We start from the raw sequence: 23,875 nt of genomic DNA, 5'->3' as shown, positions 1-23,875 counted from the left end.
CATCCCACCCATCAGCCTTCTCTCTCTTCCATCCATCCCATCCCATCCCATGCTCAGTGTTCCCTCCCAAGCTCTCCCCTCCTATGGCTGATGAAGCATCACTCCAGCCGTGGAAAGCAGCTGGAGAATCCCAACCCAGTGCCAGCTGCTTTTCCCAGGGCACCTCCTTTAGACCTCAGAGGGCCTTGCCAACCTGATCCATTCCATGCTCAATGGGATGCAGGGATCCTAAATCCCTCCCGGCGTGGCTGAACTAGGGTCACACACCCGCCATGAGGGCGGCTCAGGCGTGAGTGTGGGAACACACAGGGACCACCCCAGACCACCTGGCTGGGCTCCACGTGGCCTTGGTGAGAGCTGTGAGGAGATTCCCACCAGCACCATTCCCACCAGCATCCCGATCCCACCAGTATTAACCGGCCGCTGGGGCGCGTAGTTCGGGCACGTCCGTCCTTCCCCGCGCTGCGCCCGATCCCCGCTCCCGTCCTCCACAAGCTGCTTTGACTGGCTTCCAGCGGGCCTCTCCCTGTCTGTCCTGCCGCGCCGCGTGTCCGTGTGTCCCGCGGGCGCTGCTGACTGCCGGCTCCCCGCAGATCTCCGGAACCAGCCGTACCGCCGCGCCGACGCGCTGAGGAGGAGCGTGCGCCGCCGCTTCGACGAGCACGGGCTGCGCTCCAACGGCGCCGAGCTGGCCATGTGAGCCCGCCGGGGAGCGGGACGGGCTCCGGCACATCCCGCCTGCCCCGGGGAACACTCACCTCCGCCGGGACCCCGGCCCCGCGCCAAGTGCCTCGAAGGGAAGCTCCCGCTCCGACGGATCCAAGCAATAGGATTGGGGTTGGTTGGGTTCCTCCGGACTCTGCCGAGACTCTGCAGGATTTGTAACCAAAATGTAAAATAGGGGTTGGGTTGGGGGGTTGGGGTGGTGAGAGCAAGGGCTCCCGTGGGCCTGACTGGTTGGAAACTGGGAATACTGGGAATACTGGGATGTGCTTGGCTTTAACGCTGGGCCGAGGGGCAGGCCCGGCCTTCAGCTGCACTTAACGGCTCTTTTTTAATTCAAACTACAAACAAAGACATTTGAGGGCTTTCTGTACCCGGAATTAAAATAATCCCAAGGAGGAGCCCAGCCCTTTTCCCAGCCCATGCAGCCTCCCGAGGGCTAGGAATGGAACGGGAGGTCCCCTGGCCCAGCGCACGCGGGGGTTTGGGATGTTCCAGGGCTTTGGCTGGGCGGCCGAGGCAGGCAGCGTTGGGATAACAGCGTATTTATTAATTAGCACTAAGCAATTAACAGCCAGTAATCAGTATTAGGCTCTGAGGACCAGTGCAGTCCAGTTCCTGGCAGGGGGATTCCAATCCTGCTCTGGCTCCGAGACATTCCCGCTCGGATCCCTGCTGAGGCTCCTTGGGAGGGGAAGCCCATCCTAGAATTCCCAGTAGGGTTTAGGTTCTCCATGGCATTTTCCAAGCCCAAAAAGGGACAGGAGGCTGATTTAGCACCATGGTGCCCCTCCCTGTGCCCCAGAGCAGCGGGATGGATCCCACTCCCGGCCAGCAGCAGCCAGGAGTTGGGAAGAGCTGGACTGAGGAGAAATTTGTCCTTCCCAAATCCCATTTCGCTTCCAGCTTCCCTGCCTGGGCTCATCCATCTGTTAATTGTAAAATTTCTTGTATAGTATTTAACCACTGAATTTCTTTGCCCTTTTCCATTGTGCTCCTGTGAACCACTGGTGAAGGTCCCTGTTTTGTTTTTTTTTTTCCCCTTGGATAATGTGTAGTTATATGATAATCTGTTTTTAAATGTACAGATATTTTGCTACAAAATTGGTGCAGTTTTTTATGGTTTTTACACTTCCCCCCCACTTTAGCCTCTGGGTAATATTGTAAATATTGTTTAAAAGGAAATAAATGCATCAAGCCTGTGCTATACAATCTGAATGTTATTTTAACTTATAGTTTTTGTTTTTATATTTAACTAAAAGGACAGTTTTGGACTCAGAGTTACCACATTGACCAATTTCCAGGAATTTTTCCTTGAAAAACTGCCAAGTTTTGCATTTACAGCACTGTGTACTTGACCTGCTAAAGAGAACATGCCACTGTTGGAACGAGTGTTTGGATCAAAGAAAATTGGATCATTTGAATTTCAAATTTCAGCACTTGTTGGGGTATAAGCACTAAATCTCCTTTTCTTCAGCTCAAAGGTATTTTTATAATAAAAGCCCAGAATGAAAGCCAAGCTGGCATGTTCTCTTTCATATTTTTCTAGTCATAGATCTGCTTCTTAGCAAGATTAGAAGTGTTTCTAAAGCAGTTCACGTTCCTTTCCTGGTCTGTTCCTGCCATAAAATCAAATAAACTATTTACACTACTACACTGAAATCCAGAGGGGTTTTTTGGGTCACTTTTACCTGTTTGGTTTTTTCCCCAAAAAATGCTGGTATTTGCTAGGTGAACACCTGGAGCTTGTGTGGATGAAGACTGGAAGAATTTTGAAAGAATTGATTAATTATTTGTTATTCTGGAAGAGGCTGAGGGAAGAAATTTGGGGGGTGGATGTTCCTGGGAGACACCAGGAGAAAGAAATGGGGATTCATATTTGTCAGAAATGCACTCAAAACAATCCAAATATTTAGGCCTAAATAGCTTGAATTTCAGTATTAAATTTAATTTTTAAAAGGGTTTAATAAAATTATTCTGAGGGGGGTCAGGATTAACCAGCACAGCCAAGGTTTCAGCATCGATGGACACAGTTAAAAATCATCCAAAATAACCCAATAATTGATCAAAAAGAATCAATTTGGCTAAAATTCCTTCCAGTTTCCAGCAGGAATGCAGAGGTTGGCTGTGCTGGGGCTGCCACAGGAAAAAATGGGGCTGGGAAATAGGAAAGAGGAAAACAACAAAAAAAAGGTGGAAAAACAAGCCTGAACTCGGTTCCCTGGAAAACTCAATCCTGCCTTGCTTTGCTTAACAGCAGGCTCAGCTTAAGCTGAGTTTCTTCCAGCAAACTGAATTAAGATGTAAGAAAACCCCAGCACTGGAATATGGACATTCCTGGTTTTTTGTTTTTGATGGAACAATCAATGCAAACCTTTTAAAAGTGATACTCCCTTGGGAACAACTTTTTCCTCTTGGATTTGTGTGGATGCAAGGGAATGAGAGCATTGGAAGAATTTCTCCCCACTTACAAACCCTGAGGACCTGTCTGCCTCTCAATCCTCCTCCCAGCTCCAGGCCAGATTCCAGGACCTGCTGCCCTCCTGTTTTCCAAACTGCTGGGCTGTTCCCACTTGGAGCATTCCCAGTTGGGGATATAAATCCAGGGAGGTGGGTGGCAGGAGAGCAAAGCAAACCTGGCTGATTGTTCAGTCCAGGAGCAGCAATTACCCCCTCCTTCCTTGGGAGAGCCTGCAGGGAAAAACCTGGAATATTCCAACCTGGATTTCCACACCATGGATACCAAAGATCCCCCCAAGCCCTGTTTGACCAAATCCAGGTGGTTTTCCCCCAGGCAACAGGTGATGAGCAATGACCCTTCAGAGGGAAACAGCAGGATTGGGATGTGCTTTCCCATCCCAAAGCATCCCAGGGAAAAATGGTTAAAACCTCCTGCATTTTATATTTCAAACAACTCATTTCAATTTCAGGGTGTTCTTAAGGATTCTGAGCCTTGTAACCACCCCAGCCACAATTCCCTGGATAAATCGATCCTTCGGGTGTTTATGCACTGGTAAAAGTGGTCAAAATTCAGGAAAAAATTCCTGAAAAGGAATCCAAACAGTCCTCAAGCAGGTTTTGGGAGTGATTCTGTGGCTCAGAGCTGTACAGAGTATTTAAGGAGAAATAAATACCAGTACATGCTAGAAGACAAGGTTTAATCATTGATAAAAATGTACAAAAATATTCCAAGGACAGCGGCTTCCCAAATTTTCTCACCGAGCAGGACTGGGGGCACCTTCCTGAACGTGCAGGGGCTGGAAAACAGGGCTGGAGCTGCTTCCTCCTCCCTCCTCTGGGCTGTGCAGGTACATTCTGCAGCAGGTTCTTAAGGCAACACATGGAGTTGTGTTTAACATTGGATTTTTATTCCTAAGTTTTCGGAAGGGGGAGAGAAAAGGTGGAGAGAAACGCTGGAGTAACAGCCAGGGCTGGGCCGGGGTGGGATTTCGGGAATGCCGAGGTGGTTGTGTCCCAAACGCTCCCTCTGCTGGCACTGCAGGAGAGATCCCATCCACACTCCCTGCGATCTGGGATCGATGGGAGTCAGGGCTCACACCAATCAGTCTTGGACAAAAGCCCCAGTGCCAAACAACCCCCAAATCCAGGGGGCTGCAGAATACGCCAGGACATGGATTCCTTACTCCTGCTGCCTTCCCAAAAAAACCCCACCCAACCAAATCCATCAAAGCACGAAAGCACAAAGAATTAAATTAGGAGTTTTTTCCCCAAAGCTGAACTGGGCTCTGCCCAGGCAGCCCAGGGTTGTTCCCTGCCTCGGGAAGGACACCGGGAAAGTGCTTGGGGACACCGCTGCCACCTCTGTGTCCCCTCCAGGGGATCCCTGCCCCCATCCCGCCCCGCAGCTCCAGGCCAGGCACAGCTTTGCCCTCAGAATTCCATGGATTTTTCTACTTCTGACTGGATTGAAGTGGTAAAAAACTAAAAGCCACCGTTGTTGTGGCCATGGGCCACCGGCCACCGGCCCCAGGGCCTTGCCCACACAAGGCTTGGTTTTATTTTGCCACCTGTAAACATTTTTGGTATCAAGGATCTTCTCATTGATCTTCATCCAGCTGCTCCAAAAGAGTCCTCCTCTGTTTTTCCAGCTCCCCCTCGCTGAGCTCGCTGCCAGAGGTATCCCAGTTTCCCTGTGGAGAGATGGGACAGTGGTCAGGATGGGATTGTGCAGGGAGTTCCACACCGGGAGCCTCAGCAGGGACACACAGCCAGGGCTGGCTGCTCTGTGTCACTCAGAAACCCCAGAACCCAAACTGGAGCGTGGCAAACACCTCCAGGATCCTCCAGTCCAACCTTTGGCCTCTCCCAGAGCACACCTACGGAGCTGCATGGAGCAGAGCCCAAAGCACTGGGAGAAACAGGGAGCAGAGCTTACGGAATCTTTTCCAGGCCGTTTTTTAGTGGGAGATTTATGCTTGGACTCAGATCTCTGTCTGGCTCTTTCCTTCTCACTGTCCCTCTCTCTTTCTTTCTTGTCCTTCTCTCGCTCTACATCAGATTCTGGTGAATCCTATGGAAAAAAAATGGGAATAGTGAATATTAATGTGGAATATTTTTTAAGTCCAGCTTCCATTTAAAGAATTGTAGAATCATGGAATGATTTAAGTTTGAAGGAACTTTAAATCTCATCCCATTCCATCCCTGTCATGAGCAGGGACACCTTCCCCTATCCCAGGTTGCTCCAGGTTGTCCACCCTGGCCTTGGACACTTCCAGGGATCCAGGGGCAGCCACAGCTTCTCTGGGCACCTGTGCCAGGGCCTCCCCACCCTCCCAAGGGGAAGGGAAGCTCTTTCTGCATTTTGGATCCTTCTGCTGCTCTTGTACAACTCAGAGCTTCCAACACAACCCTGATGCTCAGGCAGGCACAAGGAATGGCTGGGATCCTTTCCAGCTCCTCCAACAAGGGAGAACACCTGGACTAGCCAGGATAAACTGAAAATTCAGGATTCATGGAGTCCTTCACCTGGAGTCAAACCCTCCAAATTCAGCAGTTTTCAGTGGTTTAATATTAGGAATATGTAACAGAAAGTTGATATTTTGGCAATAACAACTCCTCCAGCTTGATCCCAATTTTTCCCCAGGATCACCCAGCTGGGATTACTGACAGCAGCTGCCAGGTTGTCCATAACCCAGTTAAAAACTGAGCTCCACTTACAGACTTGTGCCTCCTCTTCTTGCTCTTCTTCTTGTGTTTTTTGGACTTCTTGTAACTCCTCTCTGCAGCCACAGGGAGAAACAAACCCCCCAGGAATCAGTGGATAAATCCCAAAGGAGAACAGCACAGCTGGTTTAAAGCCAGCCCCATCCCATCCCAGCCCGTACCGGACTCGGCGCTGGAAGAACGCTCCGACACCGACCGCGATTCCGAGCGCTGCCGCTTCTTCTTGGAGTGGCTGTCGTCATCCTCAGACTCTGAGCCCTTCACACACAGCCCAGGGGAGAATCCCAATTAATAATGGGAATTCCAGCAGCAGTCAGTGCAGCTGGGAGTGGCAGAGGGAGGCTTCCCAGGGATACTCACGGAGCGGGAACGCGAGCGCTTCCGGTGGTGCTTTTTGGATTTCTTCGAATGTTTCTTGGTCTTGGAGTGGTGGTGCTGACACTCGTGCTGTGGGCAAGGCAAGGAGGGGACAGCTCGCAATTCCCACAGGGATTGGCCTTGGAAAAGCCCTAAAATCCCAGCTTCTTCCACCATGGGTAAGGACAACTTCCCTGGAGCAGGGTGCTCCAACCTGGCCCTGGACAGTTACAGGGATGGGGCAGTAAATCCTCATCAGCTCCTACAGCACATCCCAAAAACTGATGGGATGGTTTTCCTCATCCAAGAAAGTTGGGAAAGGATAAAAATTCCATAATGGACATTTCATGGCAGAATCATCTCATCACTGCCTACAGCACATCCCAAAAAACTGATGGGATGGTTTTCCTCATCCAAGAAAGTTGGGAAAGGATAAAAATTCCATAATCGACATTTCATGGCAGAATCATCTCATCACTGCCTACAGGACATCCCAAAAATCTGACGGGATGGTTTTCCTCATCCAAGAAAGTTGGGAAAGGATAAAAATTCCATAATGGACATTTCATGGCAGAATCATCTCATCACTGCCTACAGCACATCCCAAAAAACTGATGGGATGGTTTTCCTCATCCACAAAAAAGTTGGAAAAGGTTAACAATTCCCTAATCACTATTTCATGGCAGCACCACCTCATCAGCTCCCTACAGGACATCCCAAAAAACTGATGGGATCCTTCTCCTCATCCAGAAAAGCTGGGAGAGGTTAAAAATTCTGTAAAATCAGCATTTAATGGGAGAACCATCTCATCATCTCCTGCAGGACATCCCAAAGAATATATGGGATGTTTCTCCTCACCCACAGCCCTGGGAAAGGTGAAAAACTCCACAATCACCATTTAATGTCAAAATACCTAAAAATGGGCACTGCTGCCACGTTGGAGCTGCAAACAAGGCAGCCAGGAGCAAGGAAAAACACCTGGATTCCCACGGAGCTGCTCCCTGCATCCCAGTTAAGCCCGGCCTAAACCCACCCCTTGCTCTGCCTAATTGGAAATTACAGAATTTAAAGTCCAAATTTCAGTTCAAATTCTTCCAAACTGCAAGAAATGCAACAAAACCCCCAAGTGTGAGAGCTGAAAAATCAAATTCATCTCCTGGTATCATTTTATGGAAACAATTCCATTAAATCCTTCCCCTTCCCACTCAATGTAGAAGGAATTTTCCTTGTCTGTTGTCCAGCTATTTCAAAAATAAAGGAACAATTACCTCAAGCACATGAAGGAAATCCTTAAATATCCTTTTCCTTTCAGATTCCAGGGTGATGTCTTCAAATGCTGGTTCCTTCACAAATCTGTCTCTGATCTGTCAGGAAAATTAACTCTATTAATGATATTCAAAGAAATTAAATTACAAATCAATTAAAATATTAGGATTGAAGAAATAGAATAAAATAAAATCTAGTAATGAAAATGGCAATAATAAATAAGAAAACCAGTAAGGAATAATGATAAAAACTCTATAGATAATGATGAATAAAACTAAAAGGAATAATAAAAATAATAAGGCATAATAAAAGTAATAAAAACAAGAAATAAACTGAAAATAAATAATAAAAATAAGAAAACGAAAACCCTGAAGAAATATAAAATAAGGAAAAATAAAAACAAAAATAAGGAAAAAAACCCAAAAATAACAGAAATACGAAGAAATAATAAAAAATAAATTTTAAAAAGAAAAATAAGAAAACTAATAGAAAGAAGAAAAAATAGAGATAACAATTAAAAAAAAAATAAAATTTATAAAAATTAATTTTCACCAGTTGAGGAGCCCCTGAACTGCTACAAGGCTGAATTTTTAATCCCAGATTTCCAAGCAAATCCCAAACTTCCAGTGTTCAGGGAAGGTCTAACTCATGGAAACATGGAGAATTCCATTGTCTTCCTGCACATTCCATTTAAGCTTAAAAAAACCCCAAATATTTATACAAATTATCCTTGGAAAGGAAAGGTTTTCCAGGGTATTTTATCCAGGACAAAGTTCTAAATAACTTCAATTGACTTTGGGGGGGTGTGAGATTTTTGGAGGGGGTTTTGTTTATTTCCAGTTCTTTTAGGATGTTTTTGTTTCAAAAGGATGAAGCTTTCCCCACCCAACTCCAAGTTTTCCTGAAGAATCCACAGGGTTTGATGGGATTCTGAGGCCCCAGCAGCAGAACCAGGAAGAGCCTGGCGAATGTGGGGTTTTTTAGGGATGAGCAGGGACCTGGTTGGGAATTTGGGCATGTTCTCCCCAAGGAATTCTCATCCTTACATCCTCCCAGACAGCATCCAGCTCGATGGGGGGGGTGGCTTGTTTCAGCATGCTCTTGAAGGCTGATTCCTTCCTCTTCATCTTGCGGGCCTCCTCCTTCTCCCGCTCCCGCTCCCGCGCTTCCGCCTTCTCCAGCAGCTGGGGAGCAAAAGGGAAAGAATTCCATTCCCTGGCATTTCTGCACAGCCCACCCTCGGAGCTGGGCCTGAGTCACCTGGAAATCCATTGCTTTTCCTCTACTTCATTCATAAACAAAGCGATGACATTAAATGATTTAATCAACAATTAATCAATTATTGTTTCCAAGCATGGAATTGCTGCTGATGGAAATAAAATGATGCAAAATTACAGAACCACACAAATCAGGAGAAATCTTAATGTACAAACAGGAGAGCACCACTGAATTCCTATCCCAGAATTCCTCAAGTTTGGGAATGCTGACTGCTTGGGAAAAGGTTTGTTTTTATTGTGGCAACAATGTGAAATCAGTTCAATAACCCTAAATAACAGAATAGTCCTCAAATATTATGGAATTAGTTAAAAAATAAACCCTAATTCCTGTTTGGAGAAGGGATTTCCCATCCTAATCATCCCAATTAATTTACTAATTCATACTTACACTGTTGAAAGCCAGCTTGATATTCCCTGCATCCAACGTGGTGGCTCTTTTCGTGGAGCTGATGACAGTGACAAAATCCTCAAAGGAAGTGTTCACCTCCACCACAAATCCTTTATCCTGGAAAAAACAGCTCCTTTGGCACGAGGGAAACCAGGAATTCCTTCAACTCCAAGGGAATCCCAGCTCCCTTGGATGAGGAATGTGCAGTTCAAGGAGGAGCCAGGTAATGCTCACCTTTAGGATGTCTTTAATTATCTTCTTCTCATCGTGGTAACGAGCTTTTAAATCCTCCACATAAAACTTGAACAGGTCAAGTGCTGTTGATCCTGAGGGAGGGGTTTAGTTAAGCCACAGGTCAGGTTTAACCCAAGAGCAGCATTTTGAGGTGTTAAAAAGCAGGAAGAATTGCTGTGGCCTGCCCCAAATCCCAGGATTTCCCCTCCTTACCAGGCTGGCCGAGCATGCTGGTGAATCTGATGTCGGAGCTGATGGCTGGGTACAATTCCATCCAGGAGGACATGGAGTGTAACTGCCCGTGCTCGTGCAGCTCATCCAGAAACAGCTGCAAAAAACAGAGGAAATGGGAATTTGGAGTCATTCCTCCAGCTTCTCCTTGGTACCAGCTGGGATGGATTGGCTTGGTAACTGGAATTCCACTTTTGCTCCAATAGGATTAAAAGAATCACTTCTTCTGTTGTTCTTCCTGCTTTTCTCCACCACCTAGCACATTCCAGCTGCATCTCCTTCCCATCCTGGCCTATTCCCCTTGATTTTCCCTTGGGTGTAACACAGCAGAGAAAATGCCTCAGCCCAACACCTCAGGCTTTCAACAGCCCCTTGAATCAACCCTCAGAAATAAAAAACCTCCATGTGGAATATCCCATGAGATTTTTAGGGCAGAACCCCAAATTGCACCAACCTGGAAAGATTCCCTGTTTTTACGCTGCCTCCTCCTTTCCCTCAGCAAACTTTTCTGCTTCTCTTCCTCCTCCTCTTTCTCCAAGGCCCTGATATGCTCCTCAAAACAGATCAGGGCATCCTCCTTATCCATGTCTAGCAAGAACACAGGGAGAGGGGGGAAAAAAATCAGGTTATTCCTTCCAAGTCAGGAAGAATCCTCCTTCCCAAAGAATTCCAGAGCCCATGGCCATACTCTGGAGCTCCTCATCCTCGGCAAAGGTGGGGTTGTCCATGAGGTACTGCTGGGCCTCTGACCAGGTGGTGCAGTAGGTGACGTTGGCCATGTTATCCAGGATGTTCTTCAGAGCTTCCCAGTTCCTCTTCCGCAGCTGCTTGGCTTGTTCCTGAGGGGAAAAGGTTTTTTTTTTGGGCTCAGTTTGAGGTGGTTTGGATAGAAATGTAAGACATCTAGCATGTTCTTCAAGAAAGTATGAAATTAGTCTTTAATTTATATAAAATAATGGAATTCTAGAGTGGTTTGGGTTGAAAGGCTCCTTAAAGCTCATCCCATTCCAACCTCCTGCCCTGGACAAGGACCAGGTTGCTCCAAGCCCCATCCACCCTGGCCTTGGACACAAAACAACATAAGTTTTCCATCTTATTATTATTTCACTGATTCAGAATAAAATGCATAATGTGAGTGATTAAAATCCCCCATAAATTCAACCCATGGTAAAATCAGTAGGAATAAACCCCAACAAACCCCCAAACCTTCTCTAAAAGCTGCCAAAAAGCCTCAAGCACAGGTTTAAAGTGATGTAGGAACAAGTGAGGAGATGCTGGATGGATTTGAAGGGAACTTACCTTCTCCTTCTTGGACAGGAAGAACAGAACATCCTCATAAATCTCCAGCCGGTCCCGCTCGGATATGGCATTCCACACCTCCATCTCCCCAAACATCTGCTCAGCTTTTCTGGGCAAAGCAAATGAAAACCACACAACTGTTCATTTCTTTATTTATTTATTGGTGACTGAATTATTCACCAATTCCCCACAACATCAGGGAGAGCTCTGTTCCAAGAAGGAACACTTTAAGGAATTCTCCTTGATTTTCCCTCTTGGGAAGTTTGTTTTTTTTTTGTGATATCTTTTGAATTTTTATAAAGGAAGGAAAAATCTAAAAATGGGAGTTGATGCCACTGCAAGCAGTGCATCCCATCAGGATTTTTATCCCAGATTTTTATCCCAAGTCTCTTACTTGTATCTGGTGGTGGATGTCATCTTCTCATGGTTTTCCAGGAAACGCTGGAAGGATTCCTTGGCTTCCTTGTACTTGGATCTGGCTTCTTCCTTCTCCTCCTTCTCTGTCTGAACTTTGTAGGCATTAAAGGCCTGCTTCTTCTCACTCAGTTTTGCCAAAGCACTTCCCAGGAAAGGAAAGGAAAGAGCAATGTTAGTTATAAATTTAAAAAAAAAAATCAGGAAGAGAAGACAAAGAAAAACAGAACAATCAGAAAAGGAAAATCAGGGGAAAAAAATGAAAATCTGAAAAAGTAAAAGGAAAATCCGAACAAAAAGCGAAAGAAAATCAGAAAACCAGGAAAAAAAACCCAAAAACCTAAATCAAGAACATTCAGAAAAAGAAGAAAAAGAAAATATGAAACATAAATAAGATAATCAACACCAGAAAGCAAAAGGCAACTGTTTGAATAATCCAGATTTGAGATAAAATTAATCTGAACACTTTAATCCTTAAATCAGCATAAAATACCAACTTCCAACTTTTTCCCAATAAAAATGAAGCTGTTGGAAGCATTTCCTTATGGAGGAAAGGAAGACAAGTCCATGCCAATGGCACAAGTGCAGGAGTATCTGCTGCTGACAGAACTTTGGATTTTTTGGAAGCAAATTCCCCCAAAAAAGGTTTGTGTGGAATTGAAGGAGGACTCAGTACCTGTATCTGGGGTCATTAATGATCATTTTCATGGCCTGCTCCCAGGAAGCATTGGATGGAACCCGCTGTGAAAACAGGAAATTATGGATGAATCAGACCTGGAATTAACATCCAACAGGGAATAATTCCTTAAAAACAGCCACGGGGAAAAGAAAAAAGAACATTTCATTTTTAAGCTAAAACAAAGCTTCACTGCAATGCTCTTTTTCTTTCACTTCCTCAAGAGTGAGGAATTTTTCCCCAGAAAAATCAAGTAAAACCTGGCAAATAAAAGAAAAATGAAACGATTTTGTAGTTCAATAAAACATTATTAATTGGTCAATAAAATTTTAATAATTGGCCCAAATACCTTTTCTTTTAACAGTTCTTTAAATGCTTGTTTGGCCTCTTCCTTTGTGTTCCACGTGTAGGTTTTTTTAACTGGTTGGGCATCCTCATCTTCCTTCTTTGCAGCAGCACTAAAGCAAAACAAATTTTATTATTTCAGCATTTTTTTCTAAGTTAGAGGCACTGAAAAGAGTCAAAAACCACCACAAAATGAGTTTTTTAAATAGCAGCTCCAAGTAAAAAAAATAATTCTAATAATTCATAGAAGGCTTTTCCTTACAGGCACCACAACTGATGAAAAAAAGATCAAAAAAAGTGAATTATTGAGGCAAAATATTTCCCTCCTGCAATTGGCTGCCTGCTGAAGTTATCTAGAAATTATTCCTAAAAATATAATGTTGAAATTCAGCAGGAATATTAACATTTTATATAAAAATATAAGGAGAAGTGCCTAAAAATGGTCTTCTCCTTAATTAGGTCCTGCTGTCTAAAATCCCCCACAGCAATTCTTGTTCTTGAATTATAAAAATCCTAAGTTATAATTTTCCACATAATAGATCTTTTGTTATTTAAAAAAAAAAAAAAAAAAGGAATCATGGCTGGAACAGATAAAAATCCATTTAGTATTTTATTTTCTTCCAGTGATAACCAATGGCACAGATCCATGAAAAAGGAGAATACATAGGGAAGTGTTTAATGGCACTCTGGGAATGTTCATGTCACTGATGCTGCTGAGAAATGAAAAACTGCAGCAAAGCCTTGAGGGCTTCATAAATTATCATGGAATCATGGAATGGCTTGGATGGGAAGGGACAGTAAAGCCCACGCAGCTCCATGGCAGGGACACCTTTCACTGTCCCAGGCTGCCCCAAGCCCCAGTGTCCAACAGAGCCTTGGGCACTGCCAGGGATCCAGGGGCAGCCCCAGCTGCTCTGGGCACCTGTGCCAGGGCCCCATCACCCACCCAGGAAATGACTTCCCAATCCCTGATCTAAGCCTGCCTTCTGTCACCTCAAAGCCATTCCCTCTTGTCCTGTGGTAAATTATTTATTCCCTTGACAAAGTTGCTTTAATTGTGCTACAGGTTTGTGTGAAGATCTTGGTGCTTGGGATGGGCACCATGGAATGGGTTGGGTGGGACAGGACTTAAAGGATCATCCCAATCCAGCCTGCCAAGGCAGGGACACCTCCCACTGTGCCAGGCTGCTCCAAGCCCTGCTCCAGCCTGGCCTGGGACACTGCCAGGGATCCAGGGACAGCCACAGCTTCTGGGGGAATTCCACCCCAAGGCCTCACAAGGAATGAACCCCCATAACATCCCCCCCAAATCCTCTTTCCTGGAGCTGACACCATCCCCTGGCACTCACTCTCCCGAGGCCTCCTGCTTGGCCGCCTCATCCGTGGCGGCCGCCGCGGTGTCCGCGCTCCCGTCCTGCGCGCCGGGGGCGGCGCTGCCCTGGCCCTGCTCCTCGGCCGTGGCGGTGCCAGCGGCGTCCGTGTCCCCCGTGGCGGTGGCCGGGGCAGATTCCCCCTCGGGAGCAGCTCCCGCGGGAGCGGCCGTGGCGCTCTCGGCGGCCGGGGCCGCGCTGGCCCCGCTCGGAGCGTCCCCGGCTGTGGCCGGAGCCGAGGCGGCGGCGGCCGCATCCTCTGGCTTCGTGCTGGGGACAAAAACAACAGCGTCACCTGTGGCACTGGCCTGGAGATTCAGGGCAACGGGGCAGCTCAGGGGTGTGGTCAAAGTGGGGATGAGGGGTTTAGGCTGAGTTAAAGACTCAGGAAAGGGTTATAGGCCCTCAGGAGAAAAAGGGAGAAAGGCCCTCGGGAGAAAAAGGGAAAAAGGCCCTCGGGAGAAAAAGGGAAAAAGGCCCTCGGGAGAAAAAGGGAAAAAGGCCCTCGGGAGAAAAAGGGAAAAAGGCCCTCGGGAGAAAAAGGGAAAAAGGCCCTCGGGAGAAAAAGGGAGAAAGGCCCTCGGGAGAAAAAAGGGAAAAAGGCCCTCGGGAGAAAAAAGGGAAAAAGGCCCTCGGGAGAAAAAAGGGAAAAAGGCCCTCAGGAGAAAAAAAGGGAAAAAGGCCCTCAGGAGAAAAAAAGGGAAAAAGGCCCTCAGGAGAAAAAAAGGGAAAAAGGCCCTCAGGAGAAAAAAAGGGAAAAAGGCCCTCAGGAGAAAAAAAGGGAAAAAGGCCCTCAGGAGAAAAAAAGGGGTTAAAAGCTCCCAGGAAAAAAAGGGTGAAAGGCCCTCAGGAAAGAGGGTTTGAAGGATCCTAGGGAAGGTTTGAAGGCCATCAGGAAAAAGGGGTTGAAGCCCCTCAAGAAAGAGGGTGTGAAGAGCCTCAGGAAAAAAGGGTTTGAAGGATCCTAGGAAAGGTTTGAAGGCCCTCAGGAAAAAGAAAGGGCTGAAAGGCCCTCAGGAAAAAAAAGGGCTGAAAGGCCCTCAGGAAAAAAAAAAGGGCTGAAAGGCCCTCAGGAAAAAAAAAAGGGCTGGAAGGCCCTCAGGGAAAAAAAAGGGCTGGAAGGCCCTCAGGAAACAAAAAGGGCTGAAAGGCCCTCAGGAAAAAAAAAGGGCTGAAAGGCCCTCAGGAAAAAAAAAGGGCTGAAAGGCCCTCAGGAAAAAAAAAGGGCTGAAAGGCCCTCAGGAAAAAAAAAGGGCTGAAAGGCCCTCAGGAAAAAAAAAGGGCTGAAAGGCCCTCAGGAAAAGGTTCAAAGACCCTCAGGAAAAAAGGTTTAAACTTCCTCAGGAAAGGTTTGAAGATCCCCCAGGAAAGGCTTGAAGGCCCTCAGAAAAAGTTTGAAGGCCCTCATGAAACAATTAGTATAATGTTAAAAATGTACCTGTTTTCTTCAGCTTTAATCATTGCTAGAGGAAAAAGGAGAAAAACAATTAAAATATAGCTTTAAAATTGTTCATGTACACAGGGAGTTCTGGTAACTCTTGATATAATAAAAGCAAAGTTTTAAATGTTTTTATTACTATCAAAAATACTAATGTTTGTGCCCTTCAAAGACTAAAATGAATTGAGATCAAAATAAAGTTTAGAAATGCCATTACGGGAAGACCGGGGAATATAAAAATGACTTTTTGGCTTAAAATTATGCTTTTAATATGTAAAAAAATATTTCAAAGACCTAGAAAGAAAGTCAGAATTATTAAACAGAATTTTAAGAAAGGAAATATTTAAATTACTGATACCTATTATTTTTTTAACAATTATTCTCCTCCAATCTGATTTTGTTGCTATTTAAATAAATAATGTAATTAACTAATATATATTTATAAAAATACAAGTCCAGCGCTCTTTTACCTTCAAGATCCTCCAGCTCTTTGGGTTTTGCCCAGCGGGATTCCTTTGTTTGGGAATTGTAATAATAAGGCTTCCCAGAATCTGATTTATACTCCTTCCAGGGACACTTGGACAACAATTGCTGATGGAGAGAAAACAAAGGTTTTCCAAGGAAAATCTCCTTTAGTAACTCCTTAAATAAGGACTCCTGCTCCCCCCTTAATTATTTCTGCTCCTTAAATAAGCAATTAGGAACATCATTAGGTGGGATAATTATGGGGCACAAGGTTTTGGATGCATTAAAGTTGCATTCCTGGAGCTCTTTCCTCTTGAAATTCCTTCCAATTAAGGGGAAAAAAAAAAAATCAACAAAATTCCAAGTTTTCCCATTTTTTTTTCCTTGTGGATTTGGCTTCAGTTAAGGTTTATTTTCATCTCTCAGCTACAAACATCAAATATTTCCCAAGAAAACAGAAAAATTGGCCAAAAAGTGCAAATAAATCACATTAGATCAATTTGACTTGATATTATCCAACAAGAATAAACCAGAGGAATTCTCAGGAATTTGTGGTGTATTTTAAGAGCATTAACTTGGCCAAAATAGTAATTTTTAGGGATTTTTTAATTCTCTAAATTATTTTTCTATTACTTCTCTAAAAAATAAAAAAGGACACATTTTAAATTAAAAAAACCTATTTAAAAATGAGGAAAATTGAGGAATTTTGCACCCTCAGGTTCTCCCAACATAAGGAGAGCAATCCAAATATTTTAGGAACATTTCTTACTGGAAGAGTTTGCTCCCATTGCTTCCAGCAGAATTCTCCCTGCTGCAGGTGTCAGGCTTGGAAATCCTCGTGTTCCCAGAGTATTATCCCAGAATTAATTTGGGATTTGGTTACCTCAGCAGGGGTTTTGAGGTCATCTGGCTTCTCCCACGTGGACTGCTTGGTCTCAGTGTTGTAGTAGTAAGTTCTTCCATCCGGGGACTTGTGCTCCGTCCACGTGGATTTCTGGGAAAATCCCAAACCACATCAGCAATGCTGTAAAAAATGGGCTCCAACTCCAGGAAAAGAGTGGGATACAGACCTGCTTGGAGTGCTCCTCGCTGGCAGAGCTGGTGCTGGTGGAGCTCTGCTGGACTGTGGAGACCACGGGGTGCGTTGTCTGAGGAGGAGACAAAACAGGGCTTGGAAAATCCTCCCTAACTGGGGGGTTTCACCCAAATATCCTGGATTATCCAAGTGGCTCAGCAGCACAGGAAAGGCAGGGAGCCAAATTCACACCTTAAGTCACTATTTTTCCCAAAAAAACTCCTTCTTTGCGAGTGGAGCTGTTCAACTGCATATTCCCAAGGGCCTGATTCCCCCAGGAAGGGCAAGTGAAGGGGTCAGACCACAACAACCCCAACTCACAATGCCAGCAGCACTCCCTGCTCCCAAAGCTTGAGGAAAATTTGCTTCAGGAAGATTCTGGCTCCCTGAGCTCCCTCACACCACACTTGCTGCTGCTTTCCATGGCCAGAATTCCCTGGAATCAGGACTGTATCCAGGTGCTGTGCATCAGGGATTGGATATGGCCAGGGAAAACTGGATTTCCTGACAGACCAATGGACAGCATGGAAATCTCATGGAAATAATGTGGATATCATCTATTTAATATTTAAGCTGAGACAAGGCCCACAGATTTCAAGGAACAACCAAAAACTTGGAAAAAAACAGGGGGAAAGAGGGAAAGAGAAGGGGAGGAAAACCACAGAATTAAGGTTTTCCTTTAAATCCCTAAAACCAAGTTTGCCCCACACCACAGTGGAATTCCAGCCTTCTGGAATTGTGCTTTCCACATACCTGAGTCCCAGGAGGGGTCACTCCTGAAAAATAAATAATTAAAAATTAATTAGAGGTTTGGTTCCTTCATTTTCTTAAATATTCCTCCAAATGTGCACGGAAAAAAATGTCCTGGGCACCAATGGAGATTCCAGGACTGAAATGTTCCATTCCATTTCAGGGAAAAGTGGAATTTTTAATGTTTCAGCTGCTTTTGGTTAAATATTTTGAAATTATATCAAGTTGTTTTACTCACCTACTTGTGCATCCATGCTGTTCACTCCTGGCTGCAAAAATAATTAAAAAAATTATACATTAAAACAACTAAATTTAAGTAATTAATTCCTGAGGAATTAAATCCTTAAAGAAATTTCAATATTCATTATTCAAACAAGGCTTTTCTGCCACAAAAGAATCAATTCCTTAAATAAGGATTCCTGCTTCCCCATTAATTATTCCTGCTCCTTAAGTAAGCAATTAGGAACATCATTAGGTGGGATAATTATGGGGCACTGGGCTTTGGTTGTATTAAAATTGCATTCCTTGAGCTCTTTCTTCCTGAGATTCCTTCCAATTAAAGAAAAAAATCAACCAAATTCCAAGTCTTCCCATTTTTCTCCTTGTGGATTTAGCTTTGGCTAAGGTTTATTTTCAGTTCTCAGCTACAAACAACAAATATTCCCCAGGAAAACAGAAAAATTGGTTAAAAAGTGGAAATAAATCATTGGATCAATTTGACTTGATATTATCCAACAGGAATAAACCAGGAAATTCCCAGGAATTTGTTGTGTATTTGAGGAGCATTAATTTGACCAAACCAGTAATTTCTAGGAATTTTTTAATGAATTTTAAGAGCATTAATCTGACCAAAATACTGAGTTTTAGGAATTTCACTGCTTCAAATCAGCACAGCAAAGGTTTGTGCTCAGCACTACAGGAAATTCCAGAGGAATTTAGGGATTTAAATCTGCATGGGGAAAAACCCTGTAAAAATAATTTATTTCTAAATTGAAATGGCTGGAACTGGTTTTGAGTGAATCTCTTAGGCTGGGACTAAATTTATCTCTTAAGAACAGGATTTAATTTAAATTTTTTCCCCTCAGAGATTTCACCTGTATTTTAACTTTTCCCTCTCTACATAAATAATTCCACATAAGTAATTCCTCATTCCTTAGGCCATTTCAGCAATTTTTTATACTCAACTGAATTTCAGGAACTCTTAATAAAAAATCTCTCTCAAATGGACTCAAATCTCTTTAATATTGAACTAAAAAGATTAATATCTCAGCTAATGATTAATTAAAACTCTTTAAAAAATTACAATTTAAGAGAGAAGAGTCTCTTGGTCAGACAATTTAGCAATCCAAGGTCACAGTGATTCCTGCCAAACTCGAGGAAGTGAAGGATAAACAATGAATGAAAAACTAAAAGGAATTTAAAGACTGATGAAAATCACAAAAATCTTATTTTATAGCCATTCAAGAGCCACATAAACCTCCACTGCAATGAAAAATAATTTAAAATTTAAATTCTTATTTTCTAATTAAAGAAAGCAAAGAGTGATCAACAGCAATTGCTAAAAAGAGCTTTTAAAAGCTTTAAAAAAAATCAATTAAACTCACAGGAACCGTGGGCTGCATGGCAGCCTGGGACATGTGGGACATCATCATTCCAGGCATCACCGACTGCATCATTCCAGGCATCTGGAATTCAAGAGCATTTCCCATATATTTATCACAGTCTCAGCAGAAAATACAGTATTTGTATTTAAAAGCCATTATCTGATACTTCTTTTAAATTTAAAACAAATTAACCCAAGCATCCCTCTTAGGCAAGGAAAAATAAAACACATTTGTGGGGTTGTGATTCCCTTCATCACATTCCCACTAAACTGGGATATTCCTATTAGGAATGGCATGTCCAGATTCCAGATGTGGACAGGAAATAACAATAAAAACCATTTAAACTGCAAAGGAACAATAGCAAATGATGTGGGACCTGATCCCATTAGTGAAATCCCGAGTGAAAGCTGGAAAAGCAAAGGTTGGGAATGCTGAATTCCTGCTGAATTCCAAGGCTCCAGGGAATAAAGCAACAAAGGAAAGGTGAACTCCCAGGTGTGACATTTACCTTCAGCTTTTTGCTCTCCATCTACCAAAAAGTCCTGAGTTGCTCCCTAAAATATGAAATATTGAAATATTCCCTGGCTAAGAGTGGGAATTGTGGAAAAGGAGGTACAAAAAGCAGAGAAATAAACCAGAATTCCTACTTCACTTCCTAACGAGCACACACAGTGCTAATGAGTCAAATCCTCCTCATTTTTAAAAAATTGCTTTATTTTTACCCCAGAGGCTGCAAATCCCCACTGAAAAAATTCCTACCAAGCCTTCATACACCGATTTGAGGAAAACAGGGAGGCTGTGTCCAAGGAGTTGCAAAGGAAGGAGTTGTCACCATGGGCTGTTCCCAAAGGTTTAATCCTTCCCTGCCTCTCTTCCATAACCCACCATCACAAGGAGCATCCCGAGGACATTCAGCATTCCTGGGATAATTATTATACCCACAAGGAGAACTGTTTCTCCTAAGAGTTGAGGATTTCATCACAAACCACACAGGAAATGTGGTCACTGAGAAGAAAAGCTGCCAAAAGCAGGGCCATGGTTGTGGCTGTGTCACCTGCCAGGGCTTTTCCAAACCCATGGCATCAGCAACAGTGGGATACAGGGATTACAAACCAACCCCTGGGATTCCACAGGAATTCTGTAAAAATTCTGAAATCCTTTGTTTCTTCTCTTGCTGTAATGTTCATGTGTGTGGATGGAGGAATTGGCCAAGAATTAAAGAAAGGTGAAGTCCCAAGACAAACTTATCCCTTCAAAATCTACAAGAAACTTTCAAAAAACTCAAATAAATCCCAACTTACAGATTGATAACTAAGAGGTGCATTACCTGTTCTCATTCCAAAAACTTCAATAAATCCCAAATGATGGACTGCAAGTTGGAAGTGCATTAATTACCTGTTCTCACTCCAAAACACTTGAATAAATCCCAAACTATGGATTGATAATTAAAGCTAGAGGTACATTAATTACCTGTTCTGATTTAAAAACTTGAATAAATCCCAAACCAAGGATTGATAATTAAAGTTAGAGGTGCATTAATTACCTGTTATCCTTTCCAATTAAAGTCACAAAGGTGCATCAATTCCCTGCTCCCCATAAGAAGAGTTTTACCCTGGCCAGCATCAAACCCCCTGAGTTCTCCCCTTTCCTTTCCCAGGGAGATTCCCCCCCTCAGGGATCCCTGGGAACAGAATGCTGCTGGAATTGCCTTACCTGCCCCATCGGGGGTCCTCCCATGGGGGGCATCATCTGAGGCATCATCCCGTGGGGAACTGGGGGCATGTTGGGAGGTCTCTGGCCCATGGGGTGCATCCCCATGGGGGGGTAGTGGGGCATTCCTGGGTGGCCCATCTGGAAAACACCAACAGCCAGGGAAAATCAGCACCGAGGCAGCCACCCCAAACACGCTCACCAAAGGGAATAAGGAAAAGCCCTTTCCTGGAGCTCTTCATTATTCCCACACTTTAAGTACTTTCTATTCCACACAGATGCAACAGCTCTGAGAGTACCTGAAGATAAAGCCTGGGCAGAATTTCTCTCTGGAAAATACATTCAGCAGGAGGGAAAAAATAGCAAATTATTGATCACAGAATCCCAGAATGGTTTGGGTAGAAGGGGCCTTAAAGTTCTTCCAGTTCCATCCTCTGGGACACCTTCCACTATCCCAGGTGCTCCAACCTGGCCTTGGACACTTCCAGGGATGGGGCAGCCTGGAATTCTATCCCAGGAACCCCCACCCTCACAGGGAAGGAATTCTGCCCTAATTTCCCCTAACTCTACCACCTTCCAGCCCAAAAGCAGTTTTCCAATGATTTTTTTCTCATCCCAGCAGTCTCCCTGGGGCTGTAAGTCACACAAAGAAACCATAAGGATCTAAAAAGGTTTCAATCTTCTGGACAGAACACTTGACTTTTCCCAATCCCATCCTCTCACAGTACATGCAGTGGCAGCTCCTGTTTCCCAAGACCCACGTAATTCCAGGTGGAACACTGTTTCTTGGAAATCTCCTCTGACCCTCTCTGGAGTGTTGATTCACTTTCAGAGGCACCCACCACCCTGGTGCTGAGAAGGTCCTCCCAAGCCTGCTCTTCTCTAGGCTGAGCCCTTCTCCAGCTCCCTCAGCTGCTCCTGGGGCTCCAGATCCTTCCCCAGCTCTGGGTACAGCCAGGTCTGTGAGCCACTGTGCCCTGGGGGACATCGGGAAGGGCATTCCCAGCAGGTCAGGCAGTGATCCTGCCCCTCTGAGGCACCTCTGGGCGCTGTGTCCAGCTCTGTCCCTCAGCACAGCAGGGACAGGAGCTCCTGGAGCTGAAAAGGGGCTGGAGCATCTCGGTGCCCAGGAAAGGCTGAGGGAGCTGGGGTTGCTCAGCCTGGAGAGGAGCCCCAGTGAGAGGAGCCTGAGTCCTGGCTGTCCCTGGGTGCAGGGAAGGCTCCAAGCAGGGCCCAGCAATGGCACCAGAGGAAGGCAGGGACTGATGCCCAGGAAGTTACACCTGTACACGAGCGAGAACTTCCTCCTTGTGCGGGTGACAGGTGCCCAGAGAGGGTTTGGCGTCTCCCTCAGCGGGGACACCCAGAACCGCCTGGACACAGCCCTGAACCACAGGATGCCCATCCCACCCAACCCTGCGATGACCCCGGAGCAGGAAGGCGGGACCAGCTTCCGCACGCCGCCACTCCGTGCCCCCCCCCCCCCCCACCCCGAGCCCGCACTCACCATGAGAGACCCGCGGTCGACGCCGCCGGGCCGCATGGCGGGGCTGAGCAGGGAGCCCCCGCAGCGGCCCAGGAGGCGCCCGCGCAGCGGCGGCCGCGGGGCCGCGGGCCCGAAGGGCAGCAGCGGCTCGGGCTCCCCGCGGGGCGGGAGCAGCGGCGCCAGCAGGCTGACGGGCTTCCCAGCCGGCCAATCGGGGCGCGCCGCCAGCCGCGCGCTCTTCGGCGATTGGTCGGCGCTCGAGCCCACCGGCCGCACGGCGTCGCCCGGCGTCAGCTGCATGAGGGGCGGCGGCTTCGGCAGCGAGAACGGCAGCGGCTGCGGGGAAGCGGTGGCAGCCGCGGCCGTAGAGTCCCCGCCGGACATGGCGGCGGCGGGCGGCCCGGCTCCGCGGCTCGGCGCTGGCTCGGGCGGCTCCCGGGAGCGCGGGGCGCGGAGCGAAGCAGCGGCTGCAGCGGCCGAGCGCGGGGTACGCCGGGAAACCGCTCACGTGGGTCCGGGGGCGGTGCGCGATGAGCCGGGCGGTACCAACAGCGCCGCAAGGAGGGGGTAACTTCCCGCTACACCATTTCATCACAGCTCGAGAGGCGGCGGTAGATCTCCCCTCAGCCGTGCTGCGGGTAGTACGCGCCGCTTTCGTGCGCTCCCCCCGTGGCGGTGCGGGTGGTACGGGCCGAGCGCGGCTGGGGAGGCGCTCGGACCCCCCCCCCCCGCGCCGCTCGCCGTGGTTGGCGCCGCTGAGGGGGAGCGGCCGCCATGGCGGGCGGGAGATCCCGCTGGGATCGGGGAATATCCCGCTGGGATCGCGGAGATCCCGCTGGGAGCGGGGAATATCCCGCTGGGAAGGCACCCACGGGCACCAGCCCGTCCCACTCCTGCACCTGCACAGCCCCACAGTCCCCCCCTGGGCCTGCGAGTCCTTTCCGGGAGCTCTGGCAGCCGTGAGGCCGTGGCACTGCCAGGGATGCAGGGGCAGCTTCGGCTTCTCTGGGAATGCCATTCCAGGGCCTCCCCTCACAGCCGGGAATTCCCAATATCCCATCCATCCCTGCCCTGTGACCGAGAGAACCCACTCCCTGTGTCCTGTCCGGTCCCTCCAGGGCCCCGGAAAAAAGGCCAGAGAAGGAGAACTGAAAACAAAGAATGTTAAAGCTCAATGTAACTTCAGCTGAAGTGTCTAAAATGTAACTCTGGTTTTCCGGGAAAGGTTCAAATCCTGCTGTTTTCCTCACACAAAGCCCTCCTGCCAAGGTTTTAGTGCGGAGGAAGGAGTTAATTAATTAAATCGAGGTAAAATTGTGCATGACCTAGAATTCCTGCCCGTCAATCAAATCGCTGGGAGAGATGCATTTGATGTGTTTGATAATCTTGGTTTAATACCCAAAATCCACCTGAAAAAGTGGGAGGAGGGCTGGGAAAGTGGGGGGAAATTCCCCAATAATTTATAATTTGATCTTGTGCCTCTTCACACCAAGTTTATTTGGATGGAGTCTGCCCCACACAGCAGAGTGGGAGAGGGCTGGGAATTCTGTGGGATAAATGAATTTAAGTTGGGACCCCGGAGG

The 23,875-nt window shown here is 46.2% G+C and overlaps 2 protein-coding genes across 2 annotated transcripts in view; one reads left to right on the top strand and one right to left on the bottom strand.

The window, feature by feature from the left end:
- FMNL2 (formin like 2) overlaps positions 1-2,385 on the top strand; it is a 122,019-nt gene extending 119,634 nt beyond the window's left edge. Inside the window, 1 exon segment of the mRNA XM_059852449.1 lies at positions 594-2,385. Coding sequence (XP_059708432.1) covers positions 594-700 — 107 coding nt within the window. The 3' untranslated portion in view covers positions 701-2,385.
- Positions 2,386-3,864: 1,479 nt separating this feature from the next.
- PRPF40A (pre-mRNA processing factor 40 homolog A) lies at positions 3,865-22,728 on the bottom strand. The gene is made up of 26 exons (XM_059852450.1): positions 22,314-22,728; positions 20,810-20,947; positions 19,097-19,177; positions 17,731-17,761; positions 17,496-17,518; positions 16,738-16,815; positions 16,551-16,661; positions 15,673-15,793; positions 15,203-15,227; positions 13,744-14,034; positions 12,399-12,507; positions 12,050-12,114; positions 11,354-11,518; positions 10,960-11,068; positions 10,349-10,499; positions 10,115-10,248; positions 9,643-9,757; positions 9,430-9,521; positions 9,196-9,312; positions 8,577-8,714; positions 7,533-7,628; positions 6,268-6,354; positions 6,069-6,165; positions 5,902-5,963; positions 5,120-5,254; positions 3,865-4,874 (listed from the first exon to the last, which is right to left on the bottom strand). The coding sequence occupies exons 1-26, from the start codon at positions 22,674-22,676 to the stop codon at positions 4,782-4,784; spliced, it is 3,027 nt and encodes a 1,008-aa protein (XP_059708433.1). The 5' UTR covers positions 22,677-22,728; the 3' UTR covers positions 3,865-4,781.
- Between the last annotated feature and the right edge of the window lie 1,147 nt (positions 22,729-23,875).

Source organism: Haemorhous mexicanus, chromosome 8 (genome assembly GCF_027477595.1).
Source record: "Haemorhous mexicanus isolate bHaeMex1 chromosome 8, bHaeMex1.pri, whole genome shotgun sequence".
In the NCBI taxonomy this organism is placed as follows: domain Eukaryota; kingdom Metazoa; phylum Chordata; class Aves; order Passeriformes; family Fringillidae; genus Haemorhous; species Haemorhous mexicanus.
This window is presented reverse-complemented; position numbering and strand designations above follow the sequence as displayed.

Excerpts from the sequence above, each read along its gene's own strand:
- PRPF40A (XM_059852450.1), bottom strand. The coding sequence starts at position 22,676 with ATGTCCGGCGGGGACTCTACGGCCGCGGCTGCCACCGCTTCCCCGCAG. Across the intron at positions 17,519-17,730 it reads CAGCATGGATGCACAAGTAG|GAGTGACCCCTCCTGGGACT; the intron begins GTGAGTAAAACA and ends TTTATTTTTCAG. Across the intron at positions 6,355-7,532 it reads ATTTCCTTCATGTGCTTGAG|CACGAGTGTCAGCACCACCA; the intron begins GTAATTGTTCCT and ends CCTTGCCCACAG.